The sequence below is a fragment of the Chrysemys picta genome, chromosome 21 (genome assembly GCF_011386835.1).
Source record: "Chrysemys picta bellii isolate R12L10 chromosome 21, ASM1138683v2, whole genome shotgun sequence".
In the NCBI taxonomy this organism is placed as follows: domain Eukaryota; kingdom Metazoa; phylum Chordata; order Testudines; family Emydidae; genus Chrysemys; species Chrysemys picta.
In genome coordinates, this window is record NC_088811.1 from 1,781,925 (window position 1) to 1,805,850 (window position 23,926).

At 44.4% G+C, this 23,926-nt stretch overlaps 1 protein-coding gene across 7 annotated transcripts in view; it reads left to right on the forward strand.

Annotated features, from left to right (window-relative positions):
• Positions 1–23,926, forward strand: part of ACOT7 (acyl-CoA thioesterase 7) — a 103,738-nt gene that overhangs the window by 54,749 nt on the left and 25,063 nt on the right. For 4 of the 7 annotated variants that reach the window (XM_008173705.3, XM_042859124.2, XM_065575315.1 and 1 more), the window contains one exon: positions 16,770–16,886. The exons of the other annotated variants lie outside the window; for them this stretch is intronic. In XM_008173705.3, the coding sequence (XP_008171927.2) occupies positions 16,770–16,886 (117 nt within the window). The remainder of the gene's footprint in view (positions 1–16,769; positions 16,887–23,926) is intronic. 7 annotated transcript variants of the gene reach the window in all.

The following is a 23,926-nucleotide window of genomic DNA, read 5'->3' on the forward strand; positions in this document are numbered from 1 at the left end:
CTCCTTACCTTACCCCCTCGTGCGTCTTGATCTCTGGAATTCGGCTCACTTCAAAAAGTAGTTTTATAATGTCATTTCCATGCAAAAATGACTGAAACGTTAATGTACCAATGTGTGAAACTTATTCACTAATATGGAATTTGATATCTGCACGAGCCACTACTGTTGGTATTCTGGAACAATCAATAACAGTCAAGTGCCTGCTAACTCGCATTCAGACTGGGAAGGAATGTTTAGATGCTAAATTACTTTCAACTTTCCACAAATTGCAACACTTTTGTCAATTTATGCAAAAGTCTTTACTGACATGCTCACTCTTCAACTGGTATTTGGGATCTGTTTAGCAGCAGCTTCACAATACACCATTTACTTGTTTTTTAGTGTGTTGTGTATACGATTGATTCATAAGCTGTGCCTAACACCACCAACCAGTTATCTACTATAGTAGAGACCAGAGCGTGCCGTGCGGCAGTATTGAGACTGGATGAACGGAGTAATGGTCTCAAGATAATGGAGTGGTGCAGTTTTCTCATTTACTTACAAAGGAATCCGAAACTAAATAAATCAAACACTCCAGTGAAGCAGTAATTCAAGAAATGCTTTCTTTGCAGCGCCATTAAATGGCCGTGCCCCTTTATCTACATGGAAGGAGTGTAGAGTCGCTCCTTGTGAAGTGTTAAAGTGCATGGGAATATTCAGTTAGCTTCTTTGTTTGCTAAAATGTCATGTTATGCAAATGAAATGTCTTCATTACCTCATCCCAATTTGGGGAACCAGGTGTGTTCCTCCTGTTGCAGACACTGGAACCAGTCTTGGAGATTTGGGGCATAGCCACATTGAAGAAATGGAGAAGCCCTTAGCCTCACTTATTGTCGACCTTCCTACTACATTTCCATGTGCTCTTAAGTTAGTCAGGCATCCAGAGAGTAGCTTTAGCTGTGTATATTGAGGTTAGAGCAGCAGTTCTCAAACTGTGGGTCAGGACCCCAAAGTGGGTCATGCCCGTATTTTAATGGGGTCGCCAGGGCTGGCTAAGAGCTGCTGGGGCCCGGAGCCAGAGCCGAAGCCTGAGCCCCCTCTGCCTTGGGGTGAAGCCTTTGGGCTTTGACCCCCCCACACACACCTGGGGTGGTGGGCCTCAGGCCTTGGTCCCCCCTTCTGGGGTCAGGTAGTAATTTTTGTTGTCAGAAGGGGGTCATGATACGATAACGGTTGAGAACCCCTGGGTGAGCGTGATCACAAAAATAACCCAAACAGTAATCGGGTTCTACATGTCATAACTTAGCCAAGTCAAAATTACTTGTACTGTCCTCTGAGAATTGCAATCTCCCTGCCACGTGTCATCTTCCAAATACCCCGGCAGTGTCTGTACAGCTCTTAAACAGAGTCAGATTTTTTATGAGCGAGGTTTTTTAGCCCTCAAACTTAATCAAATCCTGTCTAATCAAACTTTCCAAAAAATTTTCTGGGCAGGTGACAGAAAATGGGAGTTAGATTGTTTCCAGTTTATCGTAACAAAATAGCAGCCTTTATTTCACCCTGTCTTAGCACAGGATCAAGCCACTATTCTGGTTATGTTTATTGTCTACTACATGTCAAATAATTGTTTGTTAATGTTGCTCACTAAGAATCTCATTTTCAGTCAGGGTTTGTCTAAAGTTACTGCAAGATGAAAGAAGCTGGTCCTTTGACTTGATTAGTCTGTCCATTTAAGAATTGTTTTCCTTTGTTAGCTAACGCTAAAATTGGGGAAACAAAGGCTTAGGCAAATGAGATCCGCCCTCAGTGTCATCAGCAATGCCTGTCGGTTGGAGAAATCTGCATATAAACTATAGCATATTAATTTATAAGGGTTCTGGCTTCTGGCAATGGAAGTATACATTGAGGGGGAAACAGTCTGGTGCCTTTGGCTAACAAAAGCTCTGCACAGTCATGTCTTAACCAGACTTGGTATTGCCAATGTTGTAGATCTAAAATGTAAATGCCATCTGTATAGATGGAACTCAAAGGTGAAGTGACTAACATCTAGCTCTAGAATACGGCAGGAAACATGCAGCCAGCCATACCTCCACATTAAATTGATGTGAATAGTTAAACTTTTGGTTTCTCCCATGTAGAAGAGAATTCGATAGCGGATGGGAATAAATTAGAGCAGAGTTTAGTTTTTAAATTAAGAGGTGTGCCCTTAAGTACTGATCACATAAGAGCAAATCCAATCTGGCTTCACGTAACGGAAGGGAGACTGTTGGATGAGTTGTAGGAGAAAGCAACACCCTTACTTTTGAGTTAACAAATTTAAGTCCAACCTGCTAGTAAGCAAAACAAACTTGATGGCTCTACTTTCTCCAGTATACAGATGTAATCAGGCCCAATTCATTGCTCTCATGACAAGATCCAGAATGAGCAATCAGAGAATGGAAGTGTTACAGGAGTAAATAACCATTCCATGCAGAATGATGTTGCTGATAGCACATTGTGAAGATGTGCACAGTCTGATTCCAGAACTTGTGGAATGAAAGCCTTCAGTTCCTAGCACCTGCAATTTCAATAGGGTTGTACAGGCAAACGTATCCAGTTTCCTGCTCTTCTAAACAAAAATATAACTGGGATATCATCACCAGAAATCAAGGTATAATTAGTAGCTGTGAGGGTTAAGTGGCATAAAGCAACAGATGCTGCAACAAACACAGCACCATGTTCTATTTAAAACCCCGTGTAAGTCACAGGGTCCTGGAAAAATCCCACCAAAGCTGTGGAGTGATGTCTGCTGTGAAAATGTGATGTTCAGTGTACTGTTTGAACCTTGTTTAAATTCAACCTCTAGCTTTAATCTGTACTTACAAGTTTTTGCCTTAAGAAAATTCATTTGAAACTTTACTGACTCATTCTAATTTGCTTTTGCATTTTCAAATGTCTTCAGCTGCTGCTCTTACTCAATAAATACATCTGAAGTGAAGGCATTTTCCCCCAAGCTCATTAAAATGAGGAGTTTTTGAAATGACTTTTCCCTGTTTGTAAGACATTGTAATACGAGCGCTTCCGCTTCCTAACTCTACCTTTGTCTGTCAGACATCTCCATACCCTTCAAATGGAGTGAAAACCAATGCCGTACTTGGTTCTCATTTCTCTTTCGTATGCAACTGTATTAATGTCAGCGCTTGGAAAGGCAAAGGATCTTGCTTATGTCAGTCATAGCATGAAGGGAGACATCATGCAAATTTCCAGCCTTGTTCTACTCAGCCAACATGGATCCTAATCTGAAGCAGGCCTCACTATTCCGGTCCTGTACCCCTGCCCCCCACGCTGCCGAAGCACTCAGTCCTCACCTGCAGTTTCATTTGCTGACTCATTTCAAACAATGGGATTGAAGTATGCAAACAAACATGAGGGAATGAGTGGTGACCGGCCGTATTCTTTTCTCCCAATGCTCCTATGACCAAATGGGAACGATGAAAATCTGTCTGCACACTCAACAGGCTCCTTCCCATTGATGCCTAGAACGTTCCTTGATACTTGGGAGTTGATCACGTACTGGATTCAGAAGTGATCACATTACAGATAGGCAGCCAGACATGCCATTGGGTTTTGGATCTCACTTCACTTGGTCAACAAGAATTTGGGTCCCACGTAATGTTAATAGGATACTTCCATACAAGGTTGAATTTCTGCTCCCATCTCTGCCTTGGTGAGCATGGAGGCTTTGAAATCAAGGGTTTGCTCTGCGCTGTCTGACCAGTCTTGGTGTCTTCGTCCATTTTCTGAACTACTGAGCTGTGCTGGTTGGCTCTGGAGGCTCAAAGGAGTAAACTAAATTCAGAAGAACGGGAGTAAGGTAAAGCAGGCAGTGCTCTTTCCCGCCTCTCATGCTGGTTTCTTCAGTAGAAGGGTTCCTTTGTATGCCTGCTTCTGTAGGGAGGAGTGGGGGCCCTTTATTGCCCTGTTGGGCTGTGAACGCGAAGTCGTGTTTTGAGAATGCATATAAAGCGTTCAGTGAGCAGCTGGGAGCTTGTAACGGAACATGAATGTAATCACTCCTAGAGGAGTAACCCTTCGCTGCGTGATCAGTTGTAGCTAGTGGAGAAATGAACTGTTGCTCTGGTGCTGTGTGCAGGAAGGTTGATTTTACTGGGTGCCTTACCTGGTGTTGCCAACTCTTGCAAGGTTTGTTTGCTCCTTCTTGACTTCAGAAACAATCAGAGAATGGAAGTATTACAGGAGTAAATAACCATTCCATGCAGAATGATGTTGCTAGTAGAGCTCAGCTTTCCTTTTAAAATGTCCATTTCTAGCACTCATAGTTATAGAGAAAAGCTTCAAAATGGGATCTGAGTGATGCTGAAAGGTGTAAAACAGAAGGCAAATGAAAACTTAAAATTTATTTTAAAATTCTTTTAAAGCTAATATCGATTTGAGGGAGCCTGCGTCATGACTCCTTTGAAAACTTGGGGATGGCAATATTGCTGGACTGTGGATGACAGAGTTAGTTAGCCACTGTAAGGTCTGCAGTTGATCGAGTTCATGCTGTGTTAGTCACAGTGGCTAATACCTGTAACTGTAGGGCTAACATCAAACCGTGATTTCTTCAGCGCAACTGCAGTTGTGTATGTAAAAGTTGAAACGATTAGAGCAGTGATGGTGATTCCATTATTGAGAGAGTTCCTTAATCAAAAAGGAAGAACTATTGTATCTTCCAGCAGGTGAGTCGGTACCATTTGTGATGTTAATCAAATGAGTGATTACTATAGTAACACATCATTGCCAAGCGGGGATTATGTCATTAAAACAGTCTGGGAAAAACAAGCACTTCCTATAAAGTGAATATGCTGGTGTTTAAGGGAAGGCAGGTCAAGGTCCCCCTTTAAAAGCCCTGTTTATCATATGGCTGCTTGCTTCAGGATCCAACCTAGCTTGGCAACATCCTACTTCTGTCCACCCCCAAAACATTCTATACCCGCTATTTCAGCTCTGGTTGGTGGAATGGTTTGGGGACAGCCTCATGGCTGTGCAGCACAGGGTCTCCAGTTCTTCTTCAGCCAATGGTGACTGAGAACTCAATGCCAGCAGCTTGTTCAGTTCGGAGGTTGGAAGAGAAGAATGCATACTGGTTAAGTGACCCTACCTCCCTGGCAGACATGCTGAGCACAGTGGAATGGCTTCATCCACAGGGAGCTTCCTGCATGCTGAGCCCTTTGTGGGTGCGGAGGAAGTGAGGAAAGCAAAGGGGATGCTCCCAGAGAGACAACGTTTTATCACATTACTTCTAATAGGGTAGGCATAATTCGAAGGCTGCCAGGCTTCTTCGAGTTGATAGCCCTGCACGGTGGCTTTCCTGTCGAGTTAAACTTGGGCAGAGTTAGTCTAGTTGCTTTTGGTATTTGTCTCCCAGACTTGTTACAGATGTTGATCTCCCGTTCAGGCCTCACATGAGCTGTTGCCTATGGATAACTTTAGGGTTAATGGGTTGTGTGTATCCAGCAAGGGGGAGAGGGAGCCCTGTAAAGAGCCAAACTTAGGGCCTAATTCTGCCATCCTTGTTCTAGGGAATAATACTCGGCTGTGCATTGTCCCACTTGCCTAGAGTGGGGTTATTCAGGGAGGGTGGGGCCAAATCAGACCTGCAGAGTGGTAGCCCTGAAGAACATTCCAATCAGTAACATTGATGGCAAATTGCACCTTGCTTTGCAAATGCTTTCTCAGCAAACAAGGGTTCTAGCCTGCTGCTCAGGCAGTCCGGATCGCTTGGAAGTCTAGTGGAAGGTTTACATCATTACCAGGAATCAGGGCCACTTTGACTTTTTAGCTGTTTTGCTGGTCTAACTAGAGCCAACCCACTGTAGGCAATCACTTTCCTTCAGCCAAAGGGAGGAGTTGCAGATGGACTAGTTGAGTTAAGACTCTCTCATTGCTAGACCCTTGGACTGCGAGAGAAGAGGCAGATTCCTGCCTGTTAATGGAGTTTGGAGCCTGCTCATGAGGAGAAACTGCTGCATAAAGCCCATCTGGCTCCCTACAGACAGGACACGACTCCTCTTTACTCCTCCGGCACCTGGAAGAAGCTGGCTGTGAATTCAGAGTGCAAAGGAAATTCCATGTGTATAGGGAGTGGCTGAGACTCTGGCCAGACCACATCAGAGTCCACTTTCTATTAGAAATCAAAAGGAGGAAAGGCTGGCTCCAGCAGGTGAAGCTTCCTTACCAGCGTCAAAAGAGAGCAGGCTGATGATTAGGGGAAGAGCAAGGCCTATCGGGTACGAAAAAGCAGGGTCTGCTGACCCTTTCCTTGTTACTCAGTATGATGGATGCTGTGCACTACACAGAGGAAGACAGTCAACGTAGGCATCTATGGAATAAGGGTCAAGACTTATAACGCTGACCTTCCCCAGCCTTGCTGGGGTTGAAGAGACTGGACAGTAAGGGTTGGGTGTCGATGACTTAAGTCACAACACTTGGCTCTGGAACAGAGCGCTGGAAGTCTGTCTGTGTGCAGCCATTGTTGCCCTGCAAGTGTCAGTGTCTCGTTTTACCCAGAGCTGCTTGCACACAGGCACTGGCTAAGGTTTCTGTGTGTAGCTGTTTCCTAGTAAGTAGCTGTTGTGATTTGAACAAGGGACTTGATGGGCCCTGTGGGGGTGTGATTAATTGGCTTTAGCTGAAGAGTAATGGGATGCTGCATTTCAAGCCCTCTTCTAAATCAGGGTTAATGTGATTTCATTTGTCTCTGACAGGCTAGCAATAATGGCTAACGTGGAAAAGCAGAGAGACATGCACATATGTCTCTTTCAGAGCTAGTCTGTACTAAACTGTTATCTCCCTCTCCAGAGCAATCCTTGTGCTGTGGAAATGAACCCTGTTCTGACTGATCAAGGAGATTAGCTGGATGAGAACCAGAATGTGGGATGAGGGATCTGCTTCTCCCACAACTAGGGCATGTACATTGCTGCTGCTGCTATCAGTAACTGTACACATAACACTGGTGTTTCTGTGGGAAAGAACTTAAATCACTTGGCATGAGAAGTGGAGCGAATTCATAACTGGAACTCCAGTATACAGGATGGGATGTAAGCAAACCGCTGTAGCGCTAAGCCATACATCATTATGACACTTCTCTTCATCCTTGCAAGCTACACTGGGAGAGCCTGAAATCAAAAGCCACCTCTGGTGACAGTTGTGATGGTGGCTTTGCACATGGACACCTGTCCAGCACAGTAGACAGACATCCATTATACACTTGCCATGGACCACTGGAGTGGTGGTAGTGAGTCTCAGCCATACAGCCAATTGCTTATTTCAACCATATTTCCTTAATAGTCCTCTTCAGTGGCTGCATATGCTGAGTTTGGCATTTCTGTCTCATCTGGTGCAGGAGACTCTTCTTGAATAGTGTGGGGTGTGGTCAGTTCTTGAGACACAATATCCTCTGTTTAACCAGCTAACACTTCATGCATATATATTGTCTCTGAGCCACCTGTTTAAGTAACAAGCTGTATAAGTTCTTGTTGGGCTTTGACTCCTTGTTAGCCATTTTAAGTAAACTCACATAGTGAAAGTCCTTTCAGCTTGAATGTGTCCATTTAATTCCAGAGGTGCTGAGTTCTAGTGCATTTTATGGATGAGTGGGAAGCACTCCTGAAGACACGACTTCCGTATCTCCTGGAAGTAAAAACTACACAATTGTTTCTCTAGTCTCCCCAACAGGAAGCGTTCCTGCCCAAAGCTTTGTCAGCACTTGGCAGCTCTTCAGTTCCTAAATCAATGTTTTTCTCTTGATTATTTTGGGTTTAAGGAAAATCCAGCAAAGGTTCTCTTCTTCCCCCCCCCCCCCCCCCCCCCCCCCCCCGCAATCTCCGTTTAAAAGTAAGTTAACAGGATGCACAGTGAATATCATGCACAGCAAATGGCAGTGACACTGTGCGTAGTGATAGGTAGTATAATATACTTAAAGCAGAATCAGCTGGTAAGTCAGAGTTTAGGTTTAGTCCAGCTCTAACCATGGTGGTGATCTGCTACTGAAGAAAGGTAAAATAATCTCCCAAGTGTACCATTGCTGTGGGGATATCACACTAACCAGTTAGAGACCGGCAGTTTGTTTGAGTTTAAGGAGGCACTTACCAAGATGAAACTAAGCCAATCTAGCAATCCATCTATCCTTGTGGTGGCAGCTCCAGTTGTGAGGAGTGTGTGTGTGTGTGTGTGTGTGTGTGTGTGTGTGTGTGCGGCTCTATGTATTTTGCCGCCCCAAGCATGGCAGTCAGGTGGCTTTCGGTGGCATGCTTGCGGGAGGTCCGCTGGTAACGTGGATTCGGCGTACCCGCCGCCGAATTGCTGGCAAAACTGCGGGACCGGCGGACCTCCCACAGGCATGCTGCCGAAGGCAGCCTGACTGCCGCCCTCACAGTGACCGGCAGGCCGGTCTCCGTGGCTTGTCGCCCCAGGCATGTGCTTGGTGCGCTGGTGCCTGGAGCTGCCCCTGTGTGTGTGTTGGGGGGAGAGACCTGGAATAAATTAATCTAGATATTCAGAGTTTGAGTGAAATCCCAGGTCCCACTCTTGCCAAGTGCCAACCCTTGTTTGGTGGGGTGGCCTCTCTGTAGCAGTAGGAATCCTTCAGCTTGCTAACTGCAGGAACAGGCACCACTTAGCCTTTTAGAGAGAAGTGCAGCAAGGCTCCTTATTGTAACAAACATGCTGCAATATTCCCTAGATGCAAGCAGTGAGAATATGCTAGAAAAGACTTCTTGTGAATTAGATATCAAAATATCTATACAAATATCTATCTATATATAACTTTTAAAATATTTATATATAAAAATAGATAATTACATTTGATAAACTTTTAGCCCCACTTCAGAGGGGCTTATTTAACTCGCCCCATTAAAAGCCCAGAAGGCACTTTGGGTGCCTTAAATTAATCTGAAATCATTTTGGTGTGTAATGTTAGAATCAGGGGCAGGTATTCTGGTTTTTAGCGTGCTGTTCCCTACTCTACGGCCTGAGCCAAACCCCTTTGACATGAACAGGAGTGTTCCTCTTGACTTCAGTGGGCTTTGGATCAGGCTATTAATTTAAAAAACTAAACCCTTCAATCAAAAATGGAATAAAATAAATGAAATACTCCCCTCTACCCAGTCCTACTCTTCAGTTTTAGAATGTTTACGGTTCGATAGTTCTCGCTCTCCTTGAAACCTACCCCTGGCATAATGCCTCCAAATCACTCCCATCTGGCATTTGTCTTGGCAAGTGCTGAGCTGAGACTCCTCCCTCTTCCTCCTCACTAAGCTCTGTTCACTGTTCCCTCATTCCCCCCACTTCATTTGTTTGTGTTGTCTTCCTATCTGACACCAAGCCTGTAAGCTGTGTCTGTACAGCACCTGGCAGTATGGAATGTAGGGCCAGGACTGGAATTACCAGGCACTGCTATAACACAAATAATACAGTGACACACTTCCCGATTCATCTATTACCCAACTTCTGATTGGTAAAAGGGGAAGATTTTCTTTGCTGTTGGCAAATTAAGGTTAGACATTCTTCATGAATTCAGAACACTCCAGCAACTCCGGTAGCTCCTGTTTGAAGAAAAACATGACCTAGCCATACATTAGATGTCTTTTGAAAAGTGTTTTGTTTTTTTTAGAATCTATTTTTAGCAATGTTTTCAAAGATAGTCAACATGCTGTCAAAACTTAAGATCCACAGACAGTTAAATGTTACATTCAAAAATATCTGCAGTACCAGATGTTTGATTCACGTTTAGGCCAAGCACGGCTGCTTTTTTTAAATGTGGGAAAGAAAAAAGTGACACATTTGAGAAATGTAAATCCTACAATTATGTTATCTTTTAAATTGCAAATCTCAGATTATAAATACAGAACATGAAATTACTGTAATTTGGTGAAGTAATGTTTCCCTGGTTGGCAGCATCCATTGTCTGAGCAATAAGAAAACAGCAAGGGTTTACAGTCTGAACCTGGAAAGAGGTGTGTACAGAAAGGGAAAGTAGATAAGAGAGTTCCCAAATACAATGTAAAAGGTCAGATCAATACTAACTGCAGTGGACAAAAGTGTAGGTAACATCCAGCCTACACCCCTCAACCTACCGTTACTCTGGCACTGATAGAGGGTGCAGCCTAAGCCAAAGATCCAGAATGAAGATGTGACACATAGTGAGAGATTGGTTATTTTATAAGAATAAATATTGTCTTTAAGTCTTGGTTTCTTGATGTGGCATTTTCTGCTCTAACTCGGTTTGACAGTTGTAATGGGAGCAGTGGGCCTGGAGAATGTAATCGAATTGGGATGTAAAAGGAGAGCTCTCCCACTTCGGGCAAATGCAGAGAACTTTGAGATGGAAGTAGTTTAGTACCTTTCTGGATTTTGCTTGTATGAAAGGGGGGGGGGGAGAAATACAATATTAGGTTTCTGGTTCCATAATCCAAAGTGCAGAGAGATTTTGGGGCAGAAGAATATTGGCGTTGGGAGGAAATCTTTGTCTGATCTATGAGCAGTCCCAGGATAATGTGTGGAATTCATGTGCGGCTTTGTGTAGCTGTACACATCCCCTTCCGTCCTTCAGGATCCCAAAGCATTCTACAAATATGCATAATGAAATAGGAAAACAGATTAAAACATACAGCGATATGCACACTTACGGTTCATACAGTAAATTCTGTGCTTCTCTCTGAATCTTGGTCTAGTGCTTAATCAGAGATACTGAGGGTTAAAGCCATGCACAAGGCACAAATACTTCTGCTCCCCACTTTGTCAAAGGTCCCCACAATGCTGTCAGGAACGTGGATTAATAGGTGCTGGAGCTCGGGGAGCTGCTGCATCCTTTGGCTTAAAGGGATTTCCATTATATACAGGATTTACAGGTTCAATGGCTTTCAGCTCCCCCCCCCCCCCCCCCCACTCTACAAATTGTTCCAGCAGCCCTGCTGAGAAGCTTGCAGATACCAAGGTGGGAAAATAAAGGTGTTAAACCTCCAAGTTACTCCCTGAACTGTCCATAGTTCGTAGAAAAACTATTGTTTGAAGGAAAATGCAATTTTGTTACTTTATAGCTCACATCCTGTTCTTTGAAGCAGTAAAAGGAGCTGGAAAGCATGTCTCGGTTTTCGTATGCTTGCACTGCTGTGCTATTTTTAGTAACAGTTAGTCTGTCAGTGGAATCTTACAATGTGCTCTGCTTTGGGCCAAGCAGGGCTAAATCCCAGTGGCATAAAATGATATATTTAATAAACTGTACATGGCAGACTTTCCTTGTGTTAGTGAATCTTTAGGCTATTTATAACATCTGACATACAGTAGGATATGATAAATGCTGCCTGTATAAAACAGCTTTGCTTATACACAAAAGATCAGTTCCCTTCACCAGACATCCAGACAGCTATGTAGAATGAATGGTCTGAGAAACTAGTGCTAAAGTAATATTGATGTCAAAAGAAGGGGAACATGCTTTAAATGCCTTCATCTGTGGCAAGTGGGTTGTAGGAAATGTCGTAACTGCTGCATTGTTAGTACAGTTAGGGTGCCGACAGCTTTTCCTTTAGCAGGTTTCTGATACCTTCCGTGTTTTCAGGTGCTTGTAACTTTTTGGCAAACTGTAGCTGTTTGAGCTGAAATTTGGCATGCCCTGTGTGTGCCCCAGGCTGAATGTCCCCCCCCCCCCCCATGAGTTGGGGGAGAACTGGGACTGGCTGGGCAAAGAGACCGAGGCAAGGAGCCAGAAAGGAGGAGCCAGGGACGTGGTTAGCAGATACTGAGTGAATGAGGAGCCTGGGAGGAAGTGTTGGATTAGAGGGGAGGGGAGACAGATTGGACCAGGAGCTGGTAGTGGAGGACTGGGACTGGGTAGGCAAGGAGAATGGGACTGGCGCAAGGAGCTGGGGGTGGGGAAGAGACTGAAGAGAGGGTGCGGGAGGGATCAAGCTTGGCAGGAAAGGGCAGAAGTCTGTGTCCTAGAGCACATTCCCCACTAGAGTCTGGCATGGAACCCAAAATTCCTGAGTGTCTCATCTCCCAGTAGTGCTAGTACACAAAGAGGGCGACAGCCTACTACTGCTATCAGTTACTCAGTTCAGGTAGCAGAAGTCTGTGCAGTGGATCTAAAGGTTCCAACCCTGCTGATGAACCATGTGGGTGTCAGCATAGGTGCCAACTCCGTGGGTGCTCTGGGGCTCAAACACCCACGGGGAAAAAAAAATAGTGGGTGCTCAGCACCCAGGAGTCAGAGCTTGTGTGGTATCTGCTAAGTTCTGTGCTGTAGCTTCTGCTTTGGGGCAGGGACTGTGTTTATAAACAGAGGCAGGGTGATTAAGATAACAAAGGGATTGTTATTAAATTAAGGATTGTTCGATGATCCTGAAAGCATTCCCAGGCACTCCAGTTAAAAGATAGGAAAAAACGCGTAGGAATAAATGGTCCATTTTCAGAACGGAGAGAAGTAAATAGTGGTGTCCCCCAAGGGGGTTGTACTGGTTTTGGACCAGTGCTGTCAACCTATTCAGAAATGATCTGCAAAAGGAGTAAACAGTGAGGTGGGAAAGTTTGCAGATGATACAAAATTGCTCAAAATAGTTAAGTCCAAAACAGACTGCAAAGAATTACAAAGGGGGTCTCACAAAACGGGGTGACTTGGCCACAAAATGGCAAATGAAATTCCGTGTTAAATGCAAAGTAATGCACATGGCAAAATATAATCCCAACTCTATATACAAAGTGATGGTGCCTAAATGAGCTGTTAACCATCAAGAAAGAGATCCTGGAGCAATTTGCAGTACTTTGGAAGCACTATGTTTCTGGAACTCTGCAGAGCTATAAGAATCTTCTCCCTGTGCCTGTATCCTCCTGAACTCATTCTCCAGCTTCAGAAGACTTTAAAACTATCTCCAGTCATCAGTGGGACAGATGCAACTGAATAATGTAGCTGTCCTTAACGTGCATCAAAACAATACCAGGGAAATAAGATTGCATAAGAAATACACATAAATACGATTGCTGACCGTTTCATCCAGAAAGCTACAGTGAGACATAATGTCTTTCAACTGGGTTGTTAGTGAAGACAGCTTTTAGGTGATTGCACTGATTTTAATATACTGTAAATCAGGAGAATGTAGTTATGTAGTTCATAACAATTGAATCATTATTAAAATAAAGATATCAATGATAAACATACTTTCATATTCTAGTTATTGAATGTAGTATATACATATGCTGAAAATAGCTTCCCCCCAACACACACCTCTTCAAAAGCACCCACTGGCAAAACCAAAAGTCAGCGCCTATGGGGGTCAGTATGATTCCACATGAAGGAATTTGTTTTTTCAGTTTGCTTTTTTAAAAATCGACAAAATCAGATGCAAAAACTGTTAAAAGAACAGTATTAAGCTTGCACAATCAAGCACTCAAAACTTAGGAGATGCAAGAATTAAGGTTGCCTGTGCAACCTTAATTTAGCCCCCTTGTGCATATTCATTATGCTACCCTCCTAAATTACATCATCCCATATTATTGCCACAGGCCCCTGCCTCACTAAGTGCACAGGGTGGATGGCGCTTACTCAGTGAGCAGCTATTCAGTATCTTGTTTTATCCTCATGAGTCAGTGTGTGCACCTTATTTATTGCATAATATTCAAGCCCTGCTCTGAAGTCAGAATGATCAGTTTCGTCAAGGGTTTTTGTATGGCACTCCTCACTCTAGTATCTGAGTTCTTGGCAAACACTTACCTTCACAACACCGCCATGAGGTGAGGGGGTGGTATTATCCTCATGTTACCGATGGGGAATTGAGGCTCAGGGGAAGGAGGTTAAAAGAGACTTAGGACCTGAACTTGGTGCCCCAGAGCTTGGTTCTGTAACTCCTTCAATGTGCAGGAGTCTCAGCCACCGTGGCAGCCCTCTGTTAGTGGAAACGCTGTTAGGCCTTTCCTGGGCGCGTGGTGTCTGAAAAGCTTTCTAGTGGAAGGAATGTGCTCGATGGAATTGAATGAGCAGGAATGGAATTTTGGTAGAAACCCATTGGGAACCATTTATTTTAAGCACGAGCATCTGGAAAGACTGTAAGTGGTTGCAGAGCAGACAGCGCCTGCAGGAAGGAAGAAATGTCCTAGAGCTGAGCATGAGCAGCACTGGGATTGGGGGTGGGGTGATGCCTGAAAAGGTACAGTTCATTTTACTTCATTACTTTATTTCCCTCTCTGTTAGTATACGCTGGGCAGCAGAAAACGGAGTTGTTCAGCTGAATTCCATATAAGGTTAGGGGAATTTGCACTTCAGACAGTTGTGCATTGCGAGCTGTTCTATTCTATCATCACAAACTGTTCAGTTGTAATATAGCAAGTGTTTCAGGTCAGGAGATCTCCGGGGTGGGGGGGTGTTTCTACAGGGCCTAGCACAATGGGATCAGGGGTCCCACTATAATACAAATAATTCCTTCTCCTCTGTCCCCAGAGTCAGAGGATACAAGTGTGTCAGTGTCCAAAGCAGAGCACAGCTGCTGTGTGTCGCCATGTAATTGGTCTGGCAAAAGGGTCACCCCCGTAAGCTTCCAGTTCGTTTGTAGTTTTGTCCCCAAATGAGCATGCAGCACAGTGCTGACTCTCACAAAATACCTGCGACAAAGATCCTCCGTGGCTACTAGACCATCTTTGTCTGTCATTTGCTTTACATGGTTATTCTGCCTGCAGTGACTTGAAGGTTCGGCTTGGAGTACCTGAAAAAATTTCTCTGCCTGTTCTTTATAGTACTGTACAACTGGGTCATGAATCTGTCATCTGATTGTGTGAAAACATGAAGTAAAAGACATAAATTACCCAACTTGCAGATAAATAGCAGGTTGATAGTTTCATTTTCACATCCACTGGGTATAGTGGGAATAAGAGCTTTTGAGGTGAAGTGCAGGTTACCTTTGATTGAAGACTGTGCTAAATACATTTCAGGACGCTTTGCCTCAGTGCTTCTTTTAACAAAACTGCTACAGTAGCTTTAGCAATTGATGGGTATGAAACCTGCAATTTACGATTTAAAGACGATATGTCCTTGTAGCACAGACCATTTGCTTCTGAATATCCCTGGTGTGTGCATACATATGAGCAGTGCTTGGAGAAGCTGGGTGGTGGTGTGCCTTTATCACCACAGAATGGAGCCATACAGGTCACATGTGATACAAGTTGAATTAATAAAATAAACTGTAATCCATTAGCAAGGTGGGGTCTCCTTTGCATCTCTGTTCTTTTCAATCACATACTGTGTGGCTATTATAAGCCTTGTTGTCAGGCCAAAAGGCTACATAATAAGGTGTCTGTAATGGTTAAACACTGAGTAGACAGGCAGACGATCAGCGGTTCCTTCACTTGTGTTTTGCTAGTGTAATGAACAATCCTTCAGCCCGTGAGAGGCAGTAGGGAATGTGTTCTTTACATGTTGTTAGATTTCTGATAGCTGGGGAGCAGTATACAATGATGCCACATGAGACTTTAAAGCTTGAACTGCTTAGTAATGAAGTCTAAGGCTTGGTCTGCATTACAGCGTTAGGTCGACGTAAGGCAACTTACTTCAACCTAATTATGTCAGTGTCCACACTGCAGCTTTGCTCCCTCCGATGTAAGCGCCCTACTACACCGACATAACTCCACCTCCACGAGAGGCGTAGGGTTTATGTCGATGTAATGGGGCGATGCAGTGTCCAGGTAGACACATTGACTGTTGGCTGTCATTCTTGTCAATGTCACGGCTCCATACTAGAGTTGTGAAATTGATGACAGAGCCCGGTGGGGCAGGGGCTCCAGCTAGAGCCAGTCTGCCCCCAGGGGCCTACCTCCCCCTCTCAGCCAGGCCGCTGCCCAGGCTCCCAGCTCCCCGTTCCCCTCCGGGAACCCGGCTGCACCGAGGCTCCTAGCCGGGAGCATGGCTGCCCCTCTCTGCTCCCTGCTGGGCAGCTGCCGGGCTCACGGGGAGGGGAGCTGAGAACCTTGGCCGGGGGCAGGGAGCCCGGGCAACAGCCTGGCAGGAAGCCAGGAGCCTCAGGGCAGCCCCCACACTGCCCCTCTGTCAATGGAAGTGCACCACCGACAGGGCAGTGTGGACATGAACCACGCAGTAATTATTGTGCTGGCTGTAAGTCGACCTAACGTAGGTCGACTTAAGTTTTTAGTGCAGACATGCCCTGCGTGCAGAGTATAACCAGCTATGGAATGCCCTTGCTAACCTGCTCCACAAACCCATTACCTTCCTTTCATCTGAATCCCTCTTGAACAGTCCTGCCTTGTGGGATGCCTGCAATAAAGGGGTCTGTGATTCAGTTTATAGATGTTTGTTATAAAGTACCTGTGCCTTCAGGCTGGTTGGCTGTGGGGGAGTATTCCTTTTATCCCGATTCCTTGTCAATCCATCCTTTCTAGGGTTTGTCAACCATACACATTGCATCGTGCTACACTTAAATTGTAAGTGCCTGTAGGCAGGGGCCATGCCAGTCGGTTACTTCTGAGACCAGACCAAACCCTGGTCAGCTGTTTCCAGCATCTCAATGGAGAGAGCAGTCTGCTGCCCTTTGTGTTCCCAGAGAGACTCCCTCTACTCTGAGTTTAGCTTCCTGCAGAATGGGGGTAGAGTGAGTGCCTATTCGGAGTGCAGGAAACATTGTAGTAGCCAACTCTTCATTTACAATTTGTCCTCTTCGAAGTGTATCTTGCTGTTGTTTTTCAGAAGAACCTTGGGTCTAGGAAAGTCACCCTGCATTCGGTTTGATCACTAATCTGTAATTCTCCCCTTGCAGGTGTTACTATGAAGTTAATGGACGAGGTAGCTGGAATTGTAGCTGCTCGCCACTGTAAGACCAACATTGTCACAGCTTCTGTGGATGCCATTAACTTCCATGAGAAGCTCCAAAAAGGTAAAGGATCAGCCCTAAGCATAAGGGGATAAGCCTCTCATTAGATGATTCTGACTTTATTGGTGTTTTATTGAAGCCCCGTCATGACACCTGTGTCTGGTCGCTAGGGAGCCAAGTGAAGGGGAAGCCCAGTCTGTGGCCAGAGAAACGAAACCGAGACAGACAGACCGGGTTGGAGAAATCAGTCTGGTGCTGGGCCCTAGCTGCTAGACTGGTCCCAGTGGATTTGATTTGGTAAAGCTGAGCCGAAATCTTCATCTTGAAATATTATTCCACTCCATTGGATTCCAAGGTCAAAATAGGGAATATACACATGCATGCATAGGGATGGCGTTCCTGTCACAAGGAGCGGTACAGGTCATTTAGACTACTTGTCAGATAAAAGCAGTTCATAGACGTGCTTTCAGGCAGACAATACACCTCTACCCCGACATAAATCGACACGATATAACACGAATTCGGATACAACGTGGTAAAGCAGTGCTCCGGGGGGCAGGGCTGCGCACTCCAGTGGATCAAAGCAAGTTCGATATAATGCGGTTTCACCTATAACGCAGTAAGATTTTTTGGCTCCCGAGGATAGCGTTCTATCGAGGTAGAGGTGTATGTTTCATCTCCTTGAGAAAAGAGAACTTCATTAACCATCTTTACCAAATCAACTTGCGTCTCTTGTTCCTGGTGGGTTTTCTCGGAAACCCAATCTCCCAACCACCCCAAAATACTTCTGTATGCAAGTTCCAGTACTAGGGATGTGGGTGCTGGAGGCAGAGCTCTGGGGGCGTCCTGTTCAGGCAGCCCCCACACCTTTGGGCACTTGTTTACATCTTGCGGTATGTAGAGTCATGCTTGTAGCATTTCTTGCTCTGAGATGACAGCATACCCCAGAAAAAGGCTAAATGGGCCAGTTTCCCTCTCATTTACGTTCATGCAACCCAATCCGCTTGAATGGAACAGCACACACGGGTATAGAAGCAAGCAGAATGTCTGAGGCTGGTTGTGAGCACTGAGCTTGGTATTGGCTCCCTAGATGACTTAACATTTAGTTCATACAGTTCAGTTCCCATATTGCACACAGCAGGTACTCGCTGCCAGTGCTAAATTAAAGGAAACGAAAGCCTAACATTGTGCAGCTTTGTTACAAATTACCTAAATAAATGACACTGCTAAATGCACCATGAAATACGTATTCAGTCAGGATCAGTGAAATTCTGTCTGCCTAACACTCACCTTTGCTGTCTAAAATTGACAATCCTGGATATTATAAATTGCTGCACAGGCTGTCAAGGCCTCAGTGTGACCAGGCACCCCAAGCTGCAGACTTTGTTATTGTTTGGGATAGCAGAGATTTTGAGTTGTCACTTTAGGACACACATTTTTACCAAAATCTGATTTGCTGACGTAAAACTATGTTTAAGCTCACTGACTGTCCACCCCCACACCAGGTTGTAATTTTTTCATGCTGAAGGGAGTAGGTGAAATTCTGCCTTCTGTTACGTTGTAAATAAATATTGGATATTTGCACCATTAATTTGTAGCAGTGGGTGAGATACAATCTTGTATTGGACCAGCTTCTGTTGATGAACGAGACAGGCTTTTGAGCCACTTGGAGCTCTTCTTCCGGTCTGGGAAAGGTACTCCACTAAGTGCAAAGTGGAACAGATTGTTTAGCATGACTAGTTAACACTTATTCTAAGGGGTCATTCAGGTGAAGTGGCCTGTTAACCCTGCAGCCACAGACAAGAAGGAGGGCTAGCAGGTTATTGTTGTAATATGCAATAAATCCAGTGTTTTTATTAAGAGCACGATTTTTAGTGTCTAGCAAAGTTATGAATTTAAGCTTCCCAAGCTTATTGTTAGCTCGTTTGTTAAAGTAGTTGGCCTATGTTATTCTTGGTTTGTAAGTGAAATGGAATCCCAAAGTTGGAGGGATCCAGTTTCTTTACCATGTGTACAAGTGTTGGTCGTGAGCCCTTCATGTCTTACTCTCAGCTGGTAGAGAGACAAGGTGGGTGGGGTAATACCTCTACTGGACCAACTCCTGTTGGTGAGAGGGACAAGCTTTCAAGCCACACAGAGCTCTTCTTCAGGTCTGAGCTGGTAGTGCATTTCAGAACATTACATAACCTCTGAAATACCAGCTTCTCAAAATTCCAGCTCAGAGAGGCATGATTAATGTCAGCATTAATCTATAATTATACAGTTCCCTCAGTGAGCAGAGAAACTGCACATTCCTAAACAAGTAATGAAATCAAAATCTTTTTTCTAGTAGCCTTGATTTTTACAACCATTTTAGAAAGTATAGAGTGCAGTTGGTAAATTTAATGTGATTGTTCTTGTTAGAAAATATTCCATCCATTGCAAATTTTATCCAGCTGCTCAGGAGAGACAGGATGTTTCTAGGGTTCTAGCCAAAATGAGTTTAAAATATCCTGCAATAACAACAATGCAGATAAACCCAATGTTGTGTTTTTAAAAATGAGTGGAAAGGAATATGCAATAGCCAGTAAACTCCTGTCATTAGAGTATGATTTGGCTAGTTACATCCCAGGGAAAGTTTGCAGATGCCTTCAGACTGAACTTACACAGTGCAACGTGCTGGGGTTTTGAGAGGAATTCTTTATGAATACGAACGTCAGTAGAGTAAGGAACTTTCTCAAGCAATTAATTTAAAAATCAGGATTGTAATAGGATTATTCCTCCAACAGGAGCGGCTTTGGACACAGACTGTTTTCAGTGCAGGAAAGTAATTTTGGAGACACAAACTCTAACAAATCTTTGTTTTAAAAACTAATAAAATTAAAGTCCTAACTACCACTGGTAGAGTCTGCATTATGAAGTCCTTACTCATTTCTGAAATCCAAACTCCATCGCCTGAGTAAAGACTTGGGGATTTGGCCTAACGAATGAGTGTGTCCATCAAAGTCTGCCCAGAGTTGTTTGAGACCCTAATTTAGATAGGGCCTTTCCGGTCACAAAGAAAATGCCATTACCAATGAGTGGCTCACCTACAAGATCTCCCCTACCAAATGGCGAGTCAGATTGCTTGGAATAAAGCTATTTTATAGAGCCTGTTCTATAGTGTCTCTGTGGATGGGAGCAGTAATGCAAATGGAAAGGTGAGGTTGCTGTCACAAGCCAGTGCAACATCTTCCAAGGTGGTGTGCCTACATAAGACTTTCTGCCAATGTTTTTTCTAGGGGTCTTGTTGCTCGCGGAGAAGTGGGGGCAAAAAAAAACAAACAACCCCTAGTGTGTTTTTTTTCACAAATGACCAAAAAAATGAAGGGACCTGGCCTAGCTTTTAGTCCATTTGGCAAAGGTCATAATACAAAGTAGTTTGTGGTGTTGGTTTCCTTCTCTGAGCTATTACTGTGCCTAAGTGGCAGCAGGAAGCCAGCTCCCTTGAATCTGATGGAATGAGATCATCTGACCATTGAGGTTAGTGCTTAGAGTGCATGGGCCACTTCTGTGGGGGGAATTAATGTGACCCAATATCCTCTCGAAGTACATCAGATCAGTGTAGCAGCAGCATCCTACAGTGCTGTCATATTAAAGATACCAAATATCCGCTTATGACATGGACTGTGCTGGTCCTCAGAGAAATAGCAATAACTGCAGCCCATTATCCTCTTGCCAGATGTGCATGAATCCCAACTGGTATTTATAATGTGTGAAGCTATAGGCTGAGGCCTCTCCATATCTGTGATCTTAGTATGCCGTGTACCGGTTTCTGAGAGAGAGAGAGAGAGAGAGAACTTCTAAATGTTCATTTAATGGTGCTAAACATACTTCGTTCATAGCCCGGTTAGGCTACTAGCTCTGTGTATGTAAATTCTGTACATCATGATCAATTATGGCTTATATACAATTAAATATTAACTACAGTCATTTGAAATAACTTTACTGAAAATGAATAAAACTTTTTTTTAATCCCTAATGCCCCATAGAACTTTTGTACAAAGTGCTGTCTTAAAAGTTCTGCTATTAAATTACTCAGCTGCAGGGCCACCCAGAGGATTCAGGGGGCCTCGCACTTCAGCGGCAGGTCCCGGGGCAGAAGGACCCCCCGCCGCGGGTCTTCAGGGCGCTTCGGCGTCGGGTCCCGGAGCGGAAGGACCCCCTGCTGCCGAATTGCCACCGAAGACCCGGAGCGGAAGAAGCTCCAGGGGCCAGGGCCCCACGAGAGTTTTTTTCCAGGGCCCCCGGAGCGAGTGAAGGACCCTGCTCCAGGGGCCCCAAAAAACTCTTGTGGGGGCCCCTGCGGCAAATTGCCCCACTTGCCCCCCCATCCCCCTCGGGCGGCCCTGCTCAGCTTTCATATGAGGAGAGATGAAAAAGACTGGGACTGTTCAGCTTAGAAAAGAGATGATACAGGGGGGTATAGTGGAGGTCTATAAAACCATGACTGGTGTGGAGAAAGCTGATATGTGAAGGGATAAATAACAGTTCCCTAACACAAGAACCAGGGGTCATCCAGTGAAATTAAGAGGCAGCAGATTTAAAACAGACGTAAGGAAGTATTTCACATAATGCACAGTCAACATGTGAAACTTGTTGCTAGTGAACATTGTAAAGGCCAAACATGTATGTGGGTTCAAAAAAGAATTAAATAAGTTCCTGGAGGATATGTCCATCAATGGCTATAGGCCAAGATGGTCAGGGATGCAGCCCCCTGCTCTGGGTGTCCCTAAACCTCTGACTGCCAGAAGCTGGGATTGAACAACGGGATGGATCGCTGGATAATTGTCCTGTTCTGTTCATTCCCTCTGAAGCATTTGGTATCCGCCACTGTTGGGAGACAGGATAACTGAGCTAGATGGACCATTGGACTAACCCAGTATGGCCCTTTTTATGTTCTTATCTTAACGTACACTTCTACATCTGAATGGAAGTGGCCGCATATTCTATCTCTCTCCCCAAAATGTGTTCAAATTAACCTTTTTAGGTTGGTGCATTGTGTTTTGTTGATGCCAACTGAACATGCAGTTTCTTGGATTTTAGTAAATTGATGTGTCAAATCAGAATGGAAATGAGGACTTCTACTGTAGCTTCCTTCATTGAGTAATGTCCTTAAATAACAAAGTATAAAACACCTCCAAGTTGCCAACTGGCTATCTTTCCCTCTCCCTAACTCAAGGGTTTCATGTGTAGGGCATGACCCATCCAGTCAGCAGCACCCTCAGGATTCTCATGAAAATGAGAAGAAGCTCTTATTTAACCTCCCACAAACCCAGGCCTAAGCTTACAGGACTGAAGAGGCTTCTGTTTAAGTCGAGGGGAGTTTTGCTTCCAGAGTTAGGCCAAGTGCTTTTGGACACACTCTTATGATTAAAGAAAAATGCCCCTTTTTAGAAAATGTTACCTTTAATCTCAACCCCATCTTGGGCATTTCCTTTGTTTTACCTACTACTGTATCATGGCTCTTTCAGAGATCACTTTTACTCCACACTCTGTTTTTGTAATGTGTTTCCTTAAGGGAAATGCATGAAGCTACAAAACGTAAACTTGGTATACAGATCACTTGCTCTGCTTCTGGCTTCAGTTGGTTTAAAATCTGAAATATAAAGAAAAACACTTCCTTTCCCTAAGGTGCTGAAATTGTATAGGAATGTTTAAAAAACCAAAAGGTTAAATTTCATTAAATAGCTTTTAAGCCATTTACAGGAGAAAATGTGGGTCAAATCTCCTCATCCCTGAGTGGAGAGAAGCTGTCTCCCAAAACCCAGGCTTTTCCAGTTCAATTAGCAGTTTGGACGTAGTGGAAAATTTCTGTAAATTCAGATGGAAAGAGTGCCTGCGTGAACACACAACAGTCTTGTTTCCTTTGTTCTGTTTCGTAGCCACCTCCTGGGACAGAATTCCTTGAGGCATATCTAGTTCAAATAGCGAGCTGTTAGAGGTCTCCAATGTACATCATCAGGCCAGGGTCAGGGCTAGTTAATGTTTTTTATTCTTTCTTTTTGCTGCCTCATCCCTTTGGCATATTGTCGCTCCATGAACAATCTAGCTGGAGTTCCCAAAGGGGACATTCCCATCTGGTTAGAGAGACCTTCAGAACTATAGCAATTGCCTTCTCTTCACATGTTGCTGCCCAGTGCTTAAAATGGAGAACATCAGTGGCCCTGCAATGGCTCCAGGTCAATAAAAGCAGTTGGCTGAATTCAAACCTGCTGTAAGGGGCACTGCAGCACCATTCATGTTAATAGATTTGCTCCCACTTACCCGAGGATTGAATTTGTCTTAGTATGTCTTTGTTGGGCACTGTGGAAGTCTCCAAGAGCTGCAGAGAACCTGGAAACCCTGTCTTCTGACCTTCTGTATCATAGATGTGATGTTGGTATTTAGGGAAACCTATCAGAGGATCTGATAGGAACAGTATGTCTCTTGAAACCCTGGTTTCATATGGTATGGCAGGTAGTGGCAGTGGCCTGAACTGCCTCTTTATAGTTTCTCCATGCCTGGAAGTTGGGTCACTTCTCTGAGATAAGGACTTTGCCACCACAGTCCATCTTTCTCTGACGTAAAGTCTGGATTTCTGCAATATGCTGTACGTGGGGCTACCTTTCAGGACCACTTTGCGAACTTTGGCTACTACAGAACATGTCCACCTGCTCGCTCAGTGCTGAGCTGTATGGAACACTTCACATAGACAGCGCTGGCTTCCAGTTTGGTGCTGCAAGGAAATGAGTCTGACGTTAATTTTTTTCATGAAACTAACATGGCATGTGCCTGTCCCTGTACTGATTGCCCTGTTGGAATGATACATCCCTTTCCCTTACCTTCTGTTCGAGTTTTGGTTTTTGAGATAAGCTCTTTGGAGAGCTGTCTCTCGTCTGTCTAAGCAGCACCTATCAAGTTTGGGCACTACTGTAATAATGGTAATTAATCACTCACAGCGTTGACTTTGGTCTATAAAGCATACAGGATTTGGGCTCCGTTGTTGAAGAGCCCAGCTTTCTCTTTGTGCTGTTGTGACTTTAGGGACCATCGGCCGACTGGAATATTAGAATTGAAGGGGGCTAGAGGCTCATGGCATTCTC